The 18,430-nt window shown below is 41.3% G+C and overlaps 1 protein-coding gene across 5 annotated transcripts in view; it reads right to left on the bottom strand.

Annotated features, from left to right (window-relative positions):
• DOCK11 (dedicator of cytokinesis 11) overlaps window positions 1-18,430 on the bottom strand; it is a 215,719-nt gene that overhangs the window by 106,191 nt on the left and 91,098 nt on the right. For all 5 annotated transcript variants that reach the window (XM_070784594.1, XM_070784592.1, XM_070784593.1 and 2 more), the window contains exons 13-20: window positions 14,384-14,506; window positions 12,741-12,823; window positions 9,621-9,743; window positions 9,342-9,418; window positions 6,156-6,340; window positions 5,999-6,064; window positions 4,204-4,296; window positions 2,100-2,223 (exon numbers count right to left, since the gene is read on the bottom strand). In XM_070784594.1, coding sequence (XP_070640695.1) covers window positions 2,100-2,223; window positions 4,204-4,296; window positions 5,999-6,064; window positions 6,156-6,340; window positions 9,342-9,418; window positions 9,621-9,743; window positions 12,741-12,823; window positions 14,384-14,506 — 874 coding nt within the window. The remainder of the gene's footprint in view (window positions 1-2,099; window positions 2,224-4,203; window positions 4,297-5,998; window positions 6,065-6,155; window positions 6,341-9,341; window positions 9,419-9,620; window positions 9,744-12,740; window positions 12,824-14,383; window positions 14,507-18,430) is intronic.

Here is an 18,430-nt window from a genome sequence, read left to right as displayed (position 1 = left end):
TCCAGTATTTCCTATTGGTAACAGAACAAAATCAAACCCACAACCTGGTATTCAGGGCCTTCTATCATCTGACTCTTCCTTTTCAATCTGGCATCCTATGCTTCCCTCCCCAGTTCCCGGTGCTCCAGTGCATGGAACTATTTGGGGTTCCCTGTCCAGATCCCTCAATACTCTGCCTCTATACTGGCTATTCCTTCATGCTGGAATCCTCTACCTTCTTGTCATGACTGCATTGTCAAACTCTATGCCACCCTTCAATACCTCACCCAAACATCATCTCCTCCTGGAAGCCTTCCCTGACTCCCAGCCACTTGTCCTTCCACCAGTTGAACTGAATAATTTTATGTGATGTCAGAGAATAACTCGCTCTTCTCTGATATCACATAGCACCATTTTATTGGTAACTACTACTTTCTATCTTGTGTTATAAATGTCTACATAGATCTTGTTTCCCCCACTGGACCATGTGCTCACTGAAGATGACATCTATGTTTGATGCTCCACTGTCTTCTCCATATTACCTACTACAATATCTAGTACATAATAGATATGCAGACATATTTACCAAGTGAATGAACAAATTTAAGATGGGTCCAGGCTAGCGACACAGAAGCAGCCTGAATGCCCATCAACAGAGGAAAGGATAAAGAAGATGTGGCACATATATATGATGAAATATTACTCAGCCATAAAAAGGAATGAAGTTGTGCCATTTGCAAAGGCATGGAAGGACCTAGAGGCTGTCATACAGAGTGAAGTAAGTCAAAAAGAGAAAAACAAATATCACATATTCATGCATATGTATGGAATCTAGAAAAATGGTATAGATGAATCTATTTGCAAAGCAGAAATAGAGACACAGATGTACAGAACAAAGAAATGGACACCAAGGGTGGGAGGGGGTGGTGGAAAGAATTGGAAGATTGGGATTGACATATACATACTACCTTGTATAAAATGGATTAACTAATGAAAATAGACTATATAGCACAGGAATCTCTATTCAGTGCTCCCTGATGACAAAGAGGGGATATATGTATACATATAGCTGATTCACTTTGCTGTACAATAGAAACTAATGTAACATTGTAAAGCAACTAAACTCCACTAAAAATGTTAAAAAAAAAAAAAAAGAAAGAAAGAAAGAAAGAAAGGAAAAGATTGGCACAGGCTAACTTGGATTTGAATCCCAAAGCATACTGACACTGAGATAGTGGATGTGGCATGGGCCATGTCCGTAGGACCTGTGATATTCTCCCAAGGATGCTTCCCATTGGTCTATCTAAAGCCTCGAGGAATGAGACCACACTTGGGGCTTCACTACCAACGCTTATTCAAGTTTGTTAAATCTATCCTCTTCTCCCTAGAATTCCAATCTCCCTTGGGTTCAAAAACGCCCATGGCTCTGGGCTCACTTCCCTCTTCTCAATGAGTAGAGCTGGAAGATTCTGCTTGCTGGGCCATTCCACACAAAAGAAATAACAAAAATATAGCATCACAATATGGGTTTCTCTCTGAGAAGAACAATATTACTTTATGTTGCCTACAGTAGTCTAAGCACACTGGCAAGCATTTGGACATGATGTTGAGTAGAAATGATGATAAAATTAACATGTAATTCATATTTTAGCAAGGAAATTTTAACTCAGAAATGCACTTTTTGATAAGGGGAAGCAGTCTGTAGCTTGATGAAAGAGGGTATATCCTAAGACAACTCCATTTCGAATAGCTCTAGAGAGAGAGATTTAAAGAATGCATGGATATGTGTATACCTATAGCTGATTTACATTGTTGTACAGCAGAAATTAACACAACATTGTAAAGCAATTATACTCTAACATTTTTTTAATTTTAAAAGATACACACTTATAGATAGATTAGACATAGATATAAATATAGATAAATAGATAGATAGAAAGGATTATAAACAAGGACTTCTGGACAGCACAGGCAATTCTACTCAACACTTTGTCTTAAGCCATATGGGAAGAAAATCCAAAAAAGAATAGATGCGTATATATGTACAAGTGAATCAAGTTGCTGTACACCTCAAACACAGCATTGTAAATCAACTATTCTCCAATAAAGAACACACGTACCTGGAGTTTCAACTGTGTCCTGCTTTTTGGTTGTTCCCTTTGTGTTAATTTCACAACTTACGTGATAAAAAGTGAAAAGCAAATGATGTTTTTGATGAAGGTGAATGGGAAGCTCAATTTTTATCTGAAATGAAAGCAAAATTATATAGAGCATTTTGTTTTCTTCGTCAAGTGGGACTGTCAGACCTTTAGCTTTGTTTCATCATACTTTTCCAATGACATAATTTTCTAAATCACAGGTCAAGTGGTCAAATAATAGATATCATTTAAATATATTCCAAATGCCTTTCTGGTCAGTTTCAGTTTGACAACAATATTCTCTTGGGTTGTGAGGGCTGATTTATTACTCTTCCTGGAGAGTTGTGGATTCTCCTGGATTCAACTTTGCAGAAGCATTTTCTGAAACACTGGATCAAAACCACATCCTTAAAGCCCAGAGATACTATGTAATTCAATCTGAGTCAGTGAATCCAATCCATCTACAATGTGCACTGAATTTGAAAACCTGCCTTTTTTTTTTTTCCCAAAATCATTGCCCTCCTCTGCGTGGAAAAAAAAAATAAGCCTTTATGAATAAATGAGCAAAAAGTCACTGAGGTATTATGGAATCCACAAATTACAGTTGTATAAATTTCTTTAGAGGAAAAACACAGCTTTACTCTTGAATAAATAAAAAGTATCATGACACATGCATTTCATGCTAAAAATTAATACTTTAATACAAGCACCTCAAGTAATTTGCCAATCAGAACCCAAGTGAATGTTTTTAATGTCTCCTGGGAAGGATGTGGGCGACAGATCACAGATTTAATTGATTTAACGCACATGCGTGGACCTGCCCAGGAACCCATGTAAGCATACACGCTCACACTCACTTTCCTGGTTAATACATAGCAAATGTTTCAAAAGTCCGTTTCTGGCTTCCTAACATGGATTACTTACTACATGAACAAGCTTTCTCTCTAGTGACTGGCACTGGTTATAGAGAGGAATACATTAAACAGCTTGGTGATGGGACATCTGGCCTAATTATCATTCACACAAGACACGGCTTTGGTGTGATAACTAATTTCTGTTGTAGGTATATTTCACCACAGAATATGCCTATTCACAGCATCTAGACCATCTGGGTATCTAATGCTCTGCTGCACATAAATATGGACACACTCCCTCCCTGGGTGGCAAAAACACATTCCCTGCAAAGGTTGGGGCACTGGACTGAGCAAGTCCCGGGCTGGGGTTTCAGGCCTCCATACTACAGCAGCTGGGCCTGGGGAACTGGGGACAGCAGGGTGGGGGGATGGTTTCTGACCAAGCCAGGGATGGACACGTGGAGCCTGAGAAGCAGAAACAGCAGACCTTCTGGCCTGGGATGCACACCCAGGTTCCATGGAGACACACGGTTATCAAAGGCAGCCTGCGGATTTGGATAAGCTGTCTATGCTCAGACTAGAGGAGGTTTTGACAGAGACACTCAGAGAGACACTGAGAAGGACACAGACACGCAGAGACAGAGAAGTGGGAAGAAAGACAGCCAGGGACAGAATCGGGCAACCTGACTGAGGACAGGTGCTCAGAGGCCGGGAGATGGCCTCTGTGTATATTGCACTGAGGCATTTGGTGCAGCCGATGGGATTCTGGGGGCCCAGCCACACTGCTGTGTCTCTCAGAGCATTTCACTTACAGACAGGCTGCACCCTCCCATGCAGAACCACAGGAGGTAAGAGCTAGGAGGGCCTTCAGAAAACCCCTTCCAAATGTCTTATTTTAAACTCTGGAAATTGGAGACTCAGGGAGGGGAAGTGACCTGCTCAAGGTCATGGAGCCAGCTGATGTCCAAGTGTGGGCTAGAAGTCCTGTTCCAGTCTGGCGTTTGTTTCCTATGTTATCCCATGTCAGAGCCCCTTCTATCTGTGGGCCCAGGCTCCACTGTCACCAAAGGGCACCAAGCAGGCAGTGGCCCTTCATTCTGATGTGACATTTTCTATTTTCATGTGACTAACCACTCAGGGATTGAAGGTGCAGATGCAAGACTGGAAATGATTCAAACAGAAAAGAAACAACCACCACAGCATTTTCTCAATGAGAAAATAAGGTATTTTACCTCATCATAGAACTCTGGATTTTGGTTGTGATGTGAGACCACAGCATAAGCATTTGTGGTAAAGACAGACCCTGCAGGTTTTCCATAGATACACTGCAAAAGAAGGAAACAGAGTCACCACTCTCCAAGCTGCTCTTTAAACAGAATGCTAGAGAACCACATACAGTTACAGGCATCTGTGAGCACCGGGTCATGGCCAAGCCCACCCAGCTCTCACCATGAGCCTGTAAATTCCAAATCATTTCCAGTCACTCCAGACACCCCCAGACATCGCCTAACTTGGCTCCATGGATGCTGCTGAATTTCCTGCCACCAAAGAAATATAATTTCAACCTAGCTGACAGGAAGTGGCTGAACACTTCTAATCATTTGGAAGGGAAACACTCTCCAGCCAGGCCTGGCAAGCTTACTTCTCTCATGCTGTTTGCACTTCTTAATATGAGAAGCTCCTTCTTGGTCGGTCAGCAACATGTGCTGAATGCTCATTGTGCGTGGGCCAGGTAAGGAGTTTTAACAGAACCAACAGCAGATCCGTTCCTAGCCTCAAGGAATTAGAAAATGAATGGCCATTAGGCCAGACAGGCTTACTGTTTTCTCACTTTACGAGCTATACTTTCAGAGTCACCAGCTTGCTGCTACACCAATAAAATGAATGGAAGGCTTTCTAGGGTTCAGTGGAAAGATCTGATTTCATTTCTAGTGTGAGTTTTTCACTTCCATAGGCTTAATACGTTCAAGGATGAATATGGAGTCGACGAGCCAGGCTCCTAATGGCCTCACCCGGGTACTTCAGAGCCAGCCTCCAGGCCAGCTAAGAAATGAAACTGACACTCGCCTGCTCTCCTGAAATATGGTTATGAAGGCAATTTGCAGGAACTGCAGAGAGGTAACCTAAGAATCTTTGAGAATACAAAAGGATAGTGCACGGAGATGAAAAAAAACTATTCTCAGCTCCACTGAAGAAGAAGCTGAGAACCTACATCTCATTTTAGCCAGCTAATCCTTAATTTAACTTAGGTTTCTCTGTGAAAAAAATCTCTTCTCAAAGATGAGAGCTATTAAACATTCAATGACTTAATCGGGGATATTCCAGCCTCTTTTCCTAGGTGGTTTAAGTGGAAGACTCGCCATCCATCTGTCTGATTTAGGCTCAAGCTAGAGACGTGGGGAGCCAGATAAACACTTTGTGATGGCTAGATGTTCAGACTTCTCTCTCAGGCCTCTGATTCCTGGGCTAAAGAGCCAAAAGTAAAAGGTGGCTATAAAGAGTGAAACTGACAGGTATTTTAAGGATCACAGTATCAGATACTGAGATGCTTTTCCTAGATCACTCATTCAAGTTTGGAGGCACCATTTGGCCAGCCACAGACTCGAAGTCATATCTCAGATCAAAGCAGTCATGCTGTGCTACTGTCAGCTTGAAGCCCATTCAGGTTTCAAGGAGAAAGGAGTTTCAACTCCCCTGATGGTACCACTATAAGCTGTCAGAAGAAAATGACCTTGTGATTGGGCATTGAAGCAAGGCAAAATCCAAGTGGAGCAAAGGCAGAAATTCTGGCATATGCAGCTTACCCTTTTTAAAGCTATATATACGCTCCTAACACGTTGTGTCATTTCTTAATATTTAACTCAATCTTGCCGGTAATGTTTAAGAATAGAAAAGGCAATATTACATTTGTCACTTTACTACATTGTCTTTGACATTTAAGCACATGAAACTTAGCATTTGAAACTACCTACTACCAAAATGTCTGTCTCTATGAAAAATGCATGCTTATCAATATCACAAACAAACCTTTAGAGCGCTAGCATCACTTTCATCCGAATCCCGGAATTCCACACAGACCGCAATGTTCCTTGCCTAAAAATGATTCATCATTCACAATGAGTCACAAAACGAGAAGATTATAAACAAGTGTAACACCCCAAAATGTATAGTTTACCCTGTTTACCTTGGCGAATGTTTTCTGGCTATCATATTTTAATTGCAAGGGATACACATATAGATGGTTTTTGTAAATGGTAAATGGGTAACAATATTTCGTCATTTCGGGAACAAACTCTTCAACTTCCACAGTAATATTTTGACAATTCTTTTCAAAGGGCTTCAGAGGCACATATGAAGAAGTAATACAATCTATAGCAGGAAAAAAAAAAAACAGGCAAAGATGCAACAATTGTTAACACATTCCTGCATTTATAAATATATATATATACCTGGATTGTGTTCTCAAAGAGCCGTTTAACAAACAGAATTCTTAGTGATTGACAAAAACTCATACAGCCACTTCAAGAACCCAGAAGAACAAGTAGGAATAAGTAGCCTGATGCTGATTTTAGTGAAACCCTTCAAACCAGATGCGGATTGCTATTTCATTCTCAACGTAGAGTGATTTTCCAAATATAACACATCATAATTTTGACAAATTTAAACTCTGCAAAGAAATCCATTACATTTTTCCTCCTGTGACTGCAATTTAGCTTTTCACTGCGAATTTTTATTGGTATCAGGGAAGTAACAGTAAATTTATGCCAATTAGCTCATGGCTAGTCCCTCTTAAAAACTTAACGTAGTACAGGTGCAAATTTTCACTTAAGGAATAATGGCAGCCTTCTGAAACTACAGATCTTCAGATGTGTTACCAATAATAAATTCCATCCTCCTAAATGTGGAAAACACAAAGCCTTAGAGAAGTATAGCTGCACATGTTATTAAGGTAGCCACTTGCAGTAAAGGTTATTCATACACTTAAAGGGGCTCTAAGACTGCTGGTCCTTGCTGAAGAGTGATATTGATGGAGAAGAAATATGCATGAGAGTCAAATCTGAGGACATAATAATTTTCACTGGGTTTGGTTTTCTATGATAGCAATACTTACAATAAAATATCTGGAAGAACAGAGTAAAGGTCCACAGATAAAAGTGATCATTTCACTACCCAGAGTTAACTACTGCTCATATTTTGGCATATTTTCTTGTAGTCTTCTTCCTATGTATGTCTCATCTAACAAACACAAAAATCTCACTGCATAGAGAACTGTATCCTAGTTGTTGGTATTTTATCTGATATCTTATTTCATGAACTCTTTGTAAACATCATTTTGCAGAGCTGCATACAAGTTGCATGGTATCAGGATCCCATAACTGAACTGAACCACACATGACTGAACCGTGACTGAACCACACTGACAGTGTCGTACTCTTTGGTTGCTTTCAATCCCTTCTGTAATATAGACAACACTTCAAAAAATATCTTATGCATAAACTTGTGTCTACACTTCTTTAGGAAAAAATAATCCATTGAACTCTTAGATGTTTTAACATGCCAACTGCCACTCTCCTACTTACAATCCTTTCGTGACTTCTCGTTGTACTTGGGATGAAATTCAGTTTTTTAAGGAGTTACCGTGGTTTTCACAATGCTCTTCATGATGTGATTCTTCCTACTTCTCCCACTTCATTTCCTATCTCCTGTGTTCACATCACACACTAGACTAGAGTCTCATTGGTTCCTTTTGCGTCCATACAAACCAAGCTAGCTGCACCTCAAGATCTTTACATGTGACACCCTCAGAGTAGAATGTACAGTCCCAAGCATTTCATGCTGGCTGGGCCACATGGTGAGCCTTCCTTAGCCACCCTTTTTGAAAGCAGCCCACCCAATCAGAGACAGAAAGTATTCATTTGCTTTCTTGTTTAAATGTCTGTCACTCCTTCTAGACTGTAATCTCCATACTTTCAAAGCACCTAGTAAGTATTCAATAAAGTTTACTCAATAAATGTTTATTTGCTGAATAAATGGATAGATAATGTCAGAATTAGAATGCCTTAGTTACAGACGTTCATGGATGTCTCTTGCCAAACTGTACTCCTACTTGAGATGGGTGATGGTGCCTGGCCAAAACTAAGCCGGCATTAGACAGTTACAGTTTATTTTTTGCAAATTTGATAGATGAACCAAAACATACCAATGCTGAAATATTTACATTTGTGTTAGTGGCATCATTACTGAGACTGGATGTTTTCCAATTATTTACCAGTCATTTTATTTCCTGCAAATTGTTTTTTCTGTCTTCTGTCCATTTTTCTCCTGGGATCATAGATTCTTGTCTTTAGACAAGAAAAGAAATTCTCCTTTTGGATCCCTTCACTGATGAAATTCAGCCAAGGCAAAAGGAGCAGAAACTGACTGGAACACACTCACATCATATATTATACATGAAACAGCATCTGATAAAAATCAACTTAATTTACTTCCTAATCTCTAACCATTCACCATGTGTCCTGGGTTGAATAGTGTCCCACCAAAATTCATGTCCATTGGAAACTCAGAATGTGACCTTATTTGGAAATAGGGCCTTAGCAGATGTCATTAGTTAAGATGAGATCATAATAGATTAAAGTGAAGTCGCTCAGTCGTGTCCGACTGTTTGCGACCCCATGGACTGTAGCCTACCAGGCTCCTCCGTCCATGGGATTTTCCAGGCAAGAGTACTGGAGTGGGGTGCCACTTCCCTCTCCAGGAGATCTTCCCGACCCAGGGAGTGAACCCAGGTCTCCTGCATTGCAGGCAGACGCTCTACCGTCTGAGCCACCAGGGAAGTCCATATAATAGATTAAGGTGGGCCTTAAATCCAGTGACTGGTGCTCTTAGTAGAAGACCATATGAGGACAGAGACAGAGACCAGAATGATGCGTCTATAAGCCAAAGGATGCCCAGGCTAGCCAACAGCCACTAGAAGCTAGGAAGAAGAGATTCTTCCTCAGAGCCCTGAGAGGGAGCGTGGCCATGCTGACACCTTGATTTTGACTTCCAGCCTCTGGAAACACAAGAGAAGATTTGTTGTTTTAAGCTACCCAGTTTGTAATACTTTCTTACAGCAGCCCTAGGAAACAAATACTCCATGTAAATCTCAAGAAAAATGTTAGGAAGATAAAACACCTGGTAGTTGAGTGCTCTCAAAGCAGGGGGCCCGGGTTCGATCACTAGTCAGGGAACTAGATCCCACATGCCACAACTAAGAGGTCATGTGCTGCAATAAGACCTGGCACACCGAAATAAATAAACATTAACAAAATAAAAACCCTGAGATTCAAACGTAGCCTTTTAGGTTTATTTGCAATATTTAAGTTCTTACTTGAAAAATCCACAGGAACACATTCTACTGTGATGTTTAGCTGCCCAGGAATAATCTGCAATTTGGTCTTCTCTGGCCTAGATGTAAAATAAGAATATTTTATATTCAAAAAATATGATTACTAAGTGCACTGGTTACCATTTATTCAAACTTCCAAATGCTTCCAAATCCAAATGCTCCAACATTTGATTTTTCCCACATATGACTCACATTCATCATTCAAAGAAATTATAATTCATCTATGATATTGATTTACTGCAGTAACTCTAAAACACTTACTTCTTGTATTCCGAGAGCAACTTGAGAATGTCTTCATTGGAAAGCTTGCTACTATCTTGTTTATACAAAGGAGAAAATCTCCCATCCACATCCAGAGAGCCTTGAATATCTTTGAAAATGGGCCTAAAAGAGCAACAGAGGGTTTTTTTTTAACTCGAAAGTATAGATAAATTAAAGATCAAATAGTGGTGATGGGAACATAAAATGGTGAAACTCTTTTGGAAAATAATTTGGCAGTTTCTCATGAAGTTAAGCATATACCTACCCTCTGATCCTGCGATTCAACTCCTAGGCATATTTCCACATGGTACTTGAATGTTCACAGCAGATTTATTTGTTATGGCCACAAACTGGCAACCATCCAGATATTCATCAACAAATGAATGGGTAAACTAATCGTGGTATATTCTTACAATGGAATACTACTCAGTGAACAACTGATACAACATTATGAATAAAATACAAAAACAGACTGAGAACAAGAAACCATAGGCAAGGTTATATACTGCATAATTCCATTGATATGAAGTCCAGAATAGGTAAAAGTCATCTAAGGTCAGTGGTTGCCTGGCTGGGAGTGGATGGTTGATTGGACAGGGATGTGAGGAACTCTCTGGAGTGATAGAAATGTTCTAGATCTTGGTAGGGGTGGTAGTTATATGACTATATACATCTGTGAAAATTTATCAAGCTGGACATATAAATGTACATTTTAATCAAAGATAAATTATATCTCAGTGAAGTTGATAAAAATTGAATTAGATCTTTAAGATCAACTTATATAGAGTTTATATCTATAAAATTTCTAATATGAATTAGAATTATTCCCTCCTCCTTCTCTTCTTTCATTTTCAAAGTAGCTATTTTACTGCCAGAACAGGAAGTAATATACAAGCACCCAACAGACTGGAAGCAACTATGGCCCAAAGCACAATCTCCCCTGGCAGAGCCTCTGAAAACTGCGGGTAAAGGCACTAACTACCATTCCTACTTCTAAGCATACCTCCTTTATTTTCAGTAAACAGGGGTTTATCACACAGCTTTTAAATATCCCAGCCAAGCCTTTAGAGTCAGTTCCTGTTGCTGCTAACAACCCAAATAATTTAAGAAGAAAAAAAAACAGCATAATTCCACATCAGAACTGGGGATTAAAGCTTCTAACTTTGAAGATTTTATAATTTATTTTTCTACAAGCACATTAGCATCAAGCAGTTACTGATGTGGCCTAAAAAGGGGTGGAGAGCTTGTGCCATGGCTGTCTATAGTGGGCTCTGAATTCAGGTCCTGTTAGTTCTAAGACCTGCTTACACACACGCCATGTGAACTTAGGCAAGGATTTATTTTTTCATTTCTGTGACTCAAATTCCTCATCTCCAAGATGGGGGAGAAGAGTACCTACCTCTAAAAGAAATATGCATTAAGCACGTAGACGCCTGCCTTGTACGTGCATGTGTGTTAAGTCTCTTCAGTTGTGTCTGACCCTTTGAAACCCTATGGACTGAAGCCCACCAGGCTCCTCTGTCCGTGAGATTCTCCAAGCAAGAAAATTGGAATGGGTTGCCATTTCCTCCTCCAGGGGATCTTCCCGACCCAGGGATCGAACCTGTGTCTCTTATGACTCCTGCATTGGCATGTAGGTTCTTTACCACTAGCGCCACCTGGGAAGCCCACCTGTACAGTTAGCACTTAATTACCATAAATATTGGACTGGCCAAAAAGTTCATTCTGGTTTTTAAAACCTGAACGAACTTTCTGACCAATAAGTAACAGCAGCAGCCACTGGAGCACCACTAAGTATGTTTCACCTTCTGGAACAGCTAAGTATACCACCTTCCACTACTCTTTGCCATTGACCTGTCCTTGGCTAGCACTTCTTACTAGTTGGCAAAATAAGGACAAGGTGCCTTTTCATCTACCAACATGGAACACATTTTGAGACCCTTTCCCAAGTGAAATGATTATAGTGATAGAACAGTTACTGACCTTAAATCTCCACTCTTAGGGTACTCCCCAGCACCCACTGAACATAACTCACTGAATTATTCAGAACATAGTGCCCTTTACCCAGAAGTTCCAGTGATTTGTACAGGCTGTACCATAAACAAGTCAGGGAACTTGTACTTCAAAGGGCGTATAAGCAAGGAATACAGTTTCAGTCATCACTGTAGGTAGATTGGCAAGATTTAGAGAAAAATCATGTACACCACCATCAGATATGTGGTACCATTAACACACTTCCCAATATACTACCCCTGAAGAAGTTGCCAAATTTGTCATCAGAAAGCAAGAAAATCTAAGTAATTACACACTTGCACTGAGCAACTACATTTTTTGCCTTCTAGTTTTTAGTATGTTTTTCAGAATTACTTTATGATGGCTTTTCAAAGCATAAACCCAGCCAACTCTAAAATAGTGGGCACACTGTACATAATTCACTGCAATTTCTGGTTTTCTGGAAAAAAATTCCATCACTTTAGCAAATAAGCTCTGTTTTAAAATGCAATAAAATTAAGTGGTGTCAGTCAGATCAGTAACCCAAGCCAAAGAAAATTTCCCTGAAGCAAGACATTTGAAAAAATGAAAGGGTCTTTGAGGCACAGCAAATTCTAAAAGAAAGAATATTTATATCCTGCTATAGACTGAATGTTTGTGTCACTCCGCTGCCCCTACACCCCCAAATTCATATGTTGAGATCTAATCCCTAAGGTGATGGTATTTGTATGGCCTTTGAGAGGTGATTCAGTCATGAGGATGTAGCCCTTATGAATAGAATTAGTGTCCTTATAAGAGGCCAGAGAGATAGCCTGCTCTCATTTCACTATGTGAGACTACAAGGAGAAACTGGTTGTCTAAAACCTGGAAAAGAGTCCTCACCAGAACCCAACCATGCACTCTGATCTCAAGTTTCTAACCTCAGAGATTGTCAGAAATGAACGTCTGTTGTTTAAACCACCAGTCTAACTTGTTATGGCAGCCTGAATGGACTGAGACACATCCGAAGTGTCCCAATATATAACTGGTTTGTCAGAAACAGACTTCTGAATGCTGCTGGCAAGGACAGCAGCCCTCAGCTTCACACAGGAGCATGAATAGATGGGTCAGAAATACATTTGTACAAACCTGGCAGCCCAAGCAAAGGGCATTCTGTATTGTCCAAGGCGGCTACACACTTGCTTAGCTGTCCTGTGCACCTTCTGGGCCGTCTAAGGTTAGAAATAAAAAGATAGGCTCAGATTCGTCCAAACTATCAGAGACTCACCCAGAACAAATAATTTCCCTAACTTACTGATATAAAACATCAAAAACTAGGAAAACAAGATACAGAAATAGTTATAAATAAAACACAACACACATCAGCCACCCACTTTTCAAGATAAAAGTATTTCCTAAGGTTATGGATTTTCTCATCAACAGAGCCCTCGTCAAGATATCAGAAGACAAACAAAATAGATGTATGGCATGTTTTGTACTGCAGACTGCTACTGGGAAAAAAATTCAGCAGTTTTAATGTCTATTTCCTTTCACACATGAGCAGGCATATACTTATCATTCTTGGGTGAAGTTGGTTCTGGGTACTGCTGACCTTTTTACTCCCAAGATAAAAGCCAAATGACCAAGACTCAATGCAATTAGTTTAGCGTGGGCAGGAGCTGCTGTTTGCACAGGCACTGGGAGATGACAAAGGAGATAAACTGCCTATAGAGTCTAAACAGGCTGTGAAATGCTGCCTTTATGCTACCCCTAGGGATACAGAATGATGAAGGCTTTTATCTATATTGTTGAGACTTTCCCCCCACAAATTAGTCATTCGTGTCCTCAGCATCTCCCACTTAATAACACTATTTTCATCCACAACTAAAGGCTACATACAACAGACTGACTCATAAGTACTCAGAAGCTGGATTGCCGCTAATGAACTATGCCATGAATGCTTTCCGTCTTTGGGCCTGACTTTTCTCATTTATAAAATGAGAGAGGATTAGATCAATAATTTCCAAAAGTTCAGAATTCATGATACAGAAATTTGGAGAATTATCTGGGTCGCCAACTTTTAAGGTTGCCATTTAAAGACTGTGTCTGATTCTTTGTGACCCCGTGGACTGTAGCCCACCAGGCTCCTCTGTCCATGGGGATTCTCCAGGCAAGAATACTGGAGTGGGTTGCCATGCCCTCCTATAGGCAATCTTCCTACAATCCCTGCCACTTCACACACCAACATTATAGAAAGACAGATAGGTGTGACGTTTAAAAAGTAGGAAGTGCAAAAATCTCAGAATAAACTCCTTCAAATTGAATACCCTGAAGCTTCATGAATGGCTCACTATCTTGTCTTTCTTTTCTCATGTCATCAGAGACAGGATTAAATTTGAGTACCGTCTGGCATTTACCCTTGTTGCTCTGACATCTTTGGCTAATATGCAGGGCTGGGAATAAAGAAAGAGTAGCTATTTCCAAGGATATAGTGTCAATGAACATATGTTGCCTAAAAGCCTTTAGCTCTGATTTTGATAAATAAGCAAAAAGCAGATTGCCATGTAAAAAGGGGGGAAAAAGTCATTTTCAAGCTTAAACGTGCATACTTACAGAGCACACGATATTTTCAGAATATACTGCAGGCTGAAAGAATGTTGGTTTTTTTTTTTGTTGTTGTTGTTGTTATTGTCTTTCTTTTTAGAGGCATCATTGACATTATCATTTAAAGTATCAATAAAAGGCAAATTTTGCATTTGGCTGAAATGCTCACAAATGATCTTTATAAATACCTTTGCCGGGTCGGAATTTTTGATGTAGGGTTCTGCACAGTGTGTGATGTTTCCTTGGAGAACCTTTTCAATTCTTGCAACCAGGAAAATTTCAGGATGTGGATTCGTCACTGAGAAAATTCCCTGGAAAAAAATTCCTTCTGTTAGATTTTTCTTTAATGTAATCTCATGCATACAGTTGCTTGGTTAGTGATTCCTAGCAGTGTGTTTGGCACAGAATATTGATATTCAACATAGGATCATGTCCAGAGCCCTGGCAAGAGATAGCATTTCCATTCATACAGTTTTCAAAGGTCCTGATTGATGTTCCTTTCAATAAAGATTTTCAATTTTGTCACCAGTCTCACATCTATTAGTCCCCAAAGTGTAGGTGTCACCCTGACTACTTAGCCTCTTGTGTTTGGTGGGGTATGCAAGGTGTATCCTTAGGCCTAATCAATACAATGTGTATTGTTTGGCTTAAAGTAGCATGTGCTAAAATAGCATACATTGCTGAAGTGGGACAGGACATGCATTTTTAAAGGTAGCTGCCTGTAACTCCACTGCAATTCACTCACCCTTAACTACTACTAAAGGTAGCCAAGAAGGATGAAAACACTTTACTATTCTGCATAGAATAAAAACTAAATCATCCTATAGAAAACACTCCTTTGTTGCAGCAGAAGAGCTCTGGTGCTCTCAATGTAAAGGTAGAGGACAGACGATCCAAAAACTCCTTTTGTCCCAAAACAGTTTGTTTCAGGGACTAATGTAGATGCTACCAAGCTCCATGTGGAACAACTATACCATCTCATGTCCAGCTCAGCTCTTTCCAAATATAATATATTCCAAATAGCCCGTTAGGTGGTGATGTCTGTTGCTTAAATGAGCATCACACAAGTGAATTTGAATGGAAAAATCCATCGTTGGGACTCTACCAAGTTTTATTTTGTCTGCTTGGTATATTAACAACTGTGTTAAGATAGTGTGTTCCAGTTTTCAAAGCATTTCAGACTCATGAGCTCATCTGTTGCAGATAGAACTCTCTGAGGTAGACAGGAAAGAAGAGAACACTGAGTAGAGGACACTAAGTAATCCCCCCCAAATCCAAATGGCATCTAAGGGTACTGGATTATGGCTGATTCACCTTCGGATTCCCAAGCAGCAACGATGGAAGAAAGTGGTTAAAAGTTGTTCGAGGAGTTAAATTTCCTGGGTTCAAATTCTGGCCCCACTATTTATGGGTTTAGATAAAGTCACATCCTCCCTATAGCTCAGATTTCCCACCTATGAAATGGGCTATGACAAGAGGAATGGCTATTTTGTAATCTTCTTGAGTGGATTCAATGAAGTAACGCACATTAGGTAACTGGTTACCAGAGTAACCCACATCTCAAGGTCGCAGAATCCGATTTTTGGTTCTGCTAGCAGCATGCTGCCTAGGTTATGAGATGCAGCTGGCAGAGTGCTGGAGCAACCCACAGAAAGTATGCTGAGCAGTGCTTTTGAGCACCATCTCAGGCTTTCGATTGTCACACAACTGTGCTAGATAGCTTTTGTGCACCCTCTCCCTTAGTCTTTGGGAAGATCCCCTGGAGAAGGGAATGGCAAGTCAGTCCAGTATTCTTGCCTGGGGAAATTCCATGGACAGAGGAGCCTGGCAAGCTACAGTCCATGGGGTCACAAAGAATTTGACATGACTGAGCCACTAACATTTTTCACTTTTTTTTCTCGTCTTCATAAAAACCCTCAAACAAAGGCACTACGACACACACTTCTTACAGATTAAGAAACTGAGGCGTAGTTAGGTTCGTGCAGTAAGTGGGTGACGACTGCAGTCAGGGCTTCCAGACAATACAGCCCAGGCTACAGAGCCACTCAGCCTATCAACACAGGCTCCCATTGTCTCACCTGATAAAGCTGGATGAGAAGAGCAACGCTGCTGACTGCCGCAACTAACATTCACTGAGCACCTTCTGTGCCTAGTACTCTAGCCACTTCCCTACACTGATGCCAGAAACGAACATGATCGTGTCAAAGGATGTGACAATTTGATCAGAGGAAGCTGCTTTGACTGTGTGATCCCCGTGACTGCTGCTCTCACTAGCAGCCCCACCGTACTGAGCAAATTCGGCAGGTTGGCACAGGGCCGAGTGCTTTCTGGGATGGGGCACCTTAGACACATGAGAATGCTGAGGCACAGAGATGCTCACTGTTCAACTAACCAGGATTTCGAGGTAGGGGGACACTCTCTGAGGCAGTTCTGCCTTTTGCCCCTTAGCTTCCACCTCTTCTCCACTCCCCAGAACACAGTGGGGTAGCTAGAGAATACCCTGGAATCCCAGGTGGCCTGGGAGTCTGGCTTTTCAGGACAAGGCCCTCCTTTCCCACCAAGGAGACACGGCTATCCCTGCCTCTCTTCAGGGTGACTGTCACCCACATCACTGCCCCCTCCCTCTAAGGGTCAGCACCTCCCCCACAACCCCACCCTAGGTCATCTTGAGGGACCCAGGACACCGAGCTCTATCTGGGCACTTGGGAAGGAACTGTTAGGCAGCTGAGAGTGAAGTGACTGGTCACAGTAGCTGGTTGGTGTCAGGAAGGCAAAACTACTCGATGGGCTCAGCTTCTTCCTATTCCTGTGGTCAACTGTTGCTCCTCAGGAAGCCGCTACAGAGAAAGACTCTCCAAGGAGCAGATGGGGAGAACCTAGAATAGCTCCAAGCACCACCATCCACCGAGCCCTGGGAGTAGGTGGCCTCTTCCTATAGATCCTGCTGCCGCTTGAACAGCCTTGCTGTAGGGGTGGGGTCTTCACACTTTCCACAAGTGCCAGGGAAGTGCCATGTCCCTCTCTAGGGTGAGAGGGAAGCAGAACGGCAGGAGGGGAGGGGCAGGAAGGGGGAAGCTGCACTCTGGGGCCTGTTAGAGCCAGATTCAGGTCCTGTTCCTCACCATTGTAGCTCTGGGACCTTGAATGAGTCACCTGGTTGGTCCGTGCCTCAGTTTCCTCATCTGTAAAATGGGGATAGGAATAGGACCTATCTACTTTACTAGGGTGTGGTAAGAATTAAATGACTTCACACAAGGACTTCTCTGGTGGTCCAGTGGCTAAGACCCTGCAGTCCCAATGAAGGGGGCCCAGGTTCAACTGCTACAACAAAAGATCCCACATTCCACATGCTAAGACCTGGCACAGCTAAATAAATAAATATTAAGAAAAAATTAATGACTTCATACGGATAAAGTACCTAGAGGAAGACTGAAAAAAATATTGCTGGAAAAAAAATCAATGAGCTCAGATCAGTGTTCAGATCTGCTAATATTGTCTCTCCCTATACACTACTGCATCCTAGTCCTAATCGGAAGAAGTTGAAGAAAAAGACTTCTTCAAAAGGGAATGTTCAACTATTTGAAGTAAAGGACCACTTCCTGATATCTTTACTGGATCTGGGAAAAGAGTGAAAATGATCAAGCCATTTGAGGCCACTTCCATTCATTCTCACCTCTGCAGCTTTCATCTACTCCTTTGAAACCTCCCTGACGTCCCACAACTTCTGCGCCATCTTCTAAGTCAACTTTCAACCCCTGAAGCCTCCTCACATTCCAAACCCCTCCACTCCCATTGTGTTATACATCAGTTCAGTTCAGTTCAGTCGCTCAGTCATGTCTAGCCCTTTGCAACCTCATGGACTGCAGCACGCCAGGCCTCCCTGTCCATCACCAACTCTGGGAGTTTACTCAAACTCATGTCCGTTGAGTCAGTGCTACCATCCATCTCATCCTCTGTCATCCCCTTCTCCTCCCGCCCTCAATCTTTCCCAGCATCAGGCTCTTTTCAAATGAATCAGTTCTTCACATCAGGTGGCCAAAGTACTGGAGTTTCAGTTTCAGCATCAGTCCTTCCAATGAATACTCAGGACTGATTTCCTTTAGAATGGACTGGTTGGATCTCCTTGCAGTCCAAGGGACTCTCGAACATCTCCTCCAACACCACAGTTCAAAAGCATCAATTCTTTGGCCCTTGGTCTTCTTTATAGTCCAACTCTCACATTCATATATGACTAC

This window comes from Bos indicus, chromosome X (genome assembly GCF_029378745.1).
Source record: "Bos indicus isolate NIAB-ARS_2022 breed Sahiwal x Tharparkar chromosome X, NIAB-ARS_B.indTharparkar_mat_pri_1.0, whole genome shotgun sequence".
Classification (NCBI taxonomy): domain Eukaryota; kingdom Metazoa; phylum Chordata; class Mammalia; order Artiodactyla; family Bovidae; genus Bos; species Bos indicus.
This window is presented reverse-complemented; position numbering and strand designations above follow the sequence as displayed.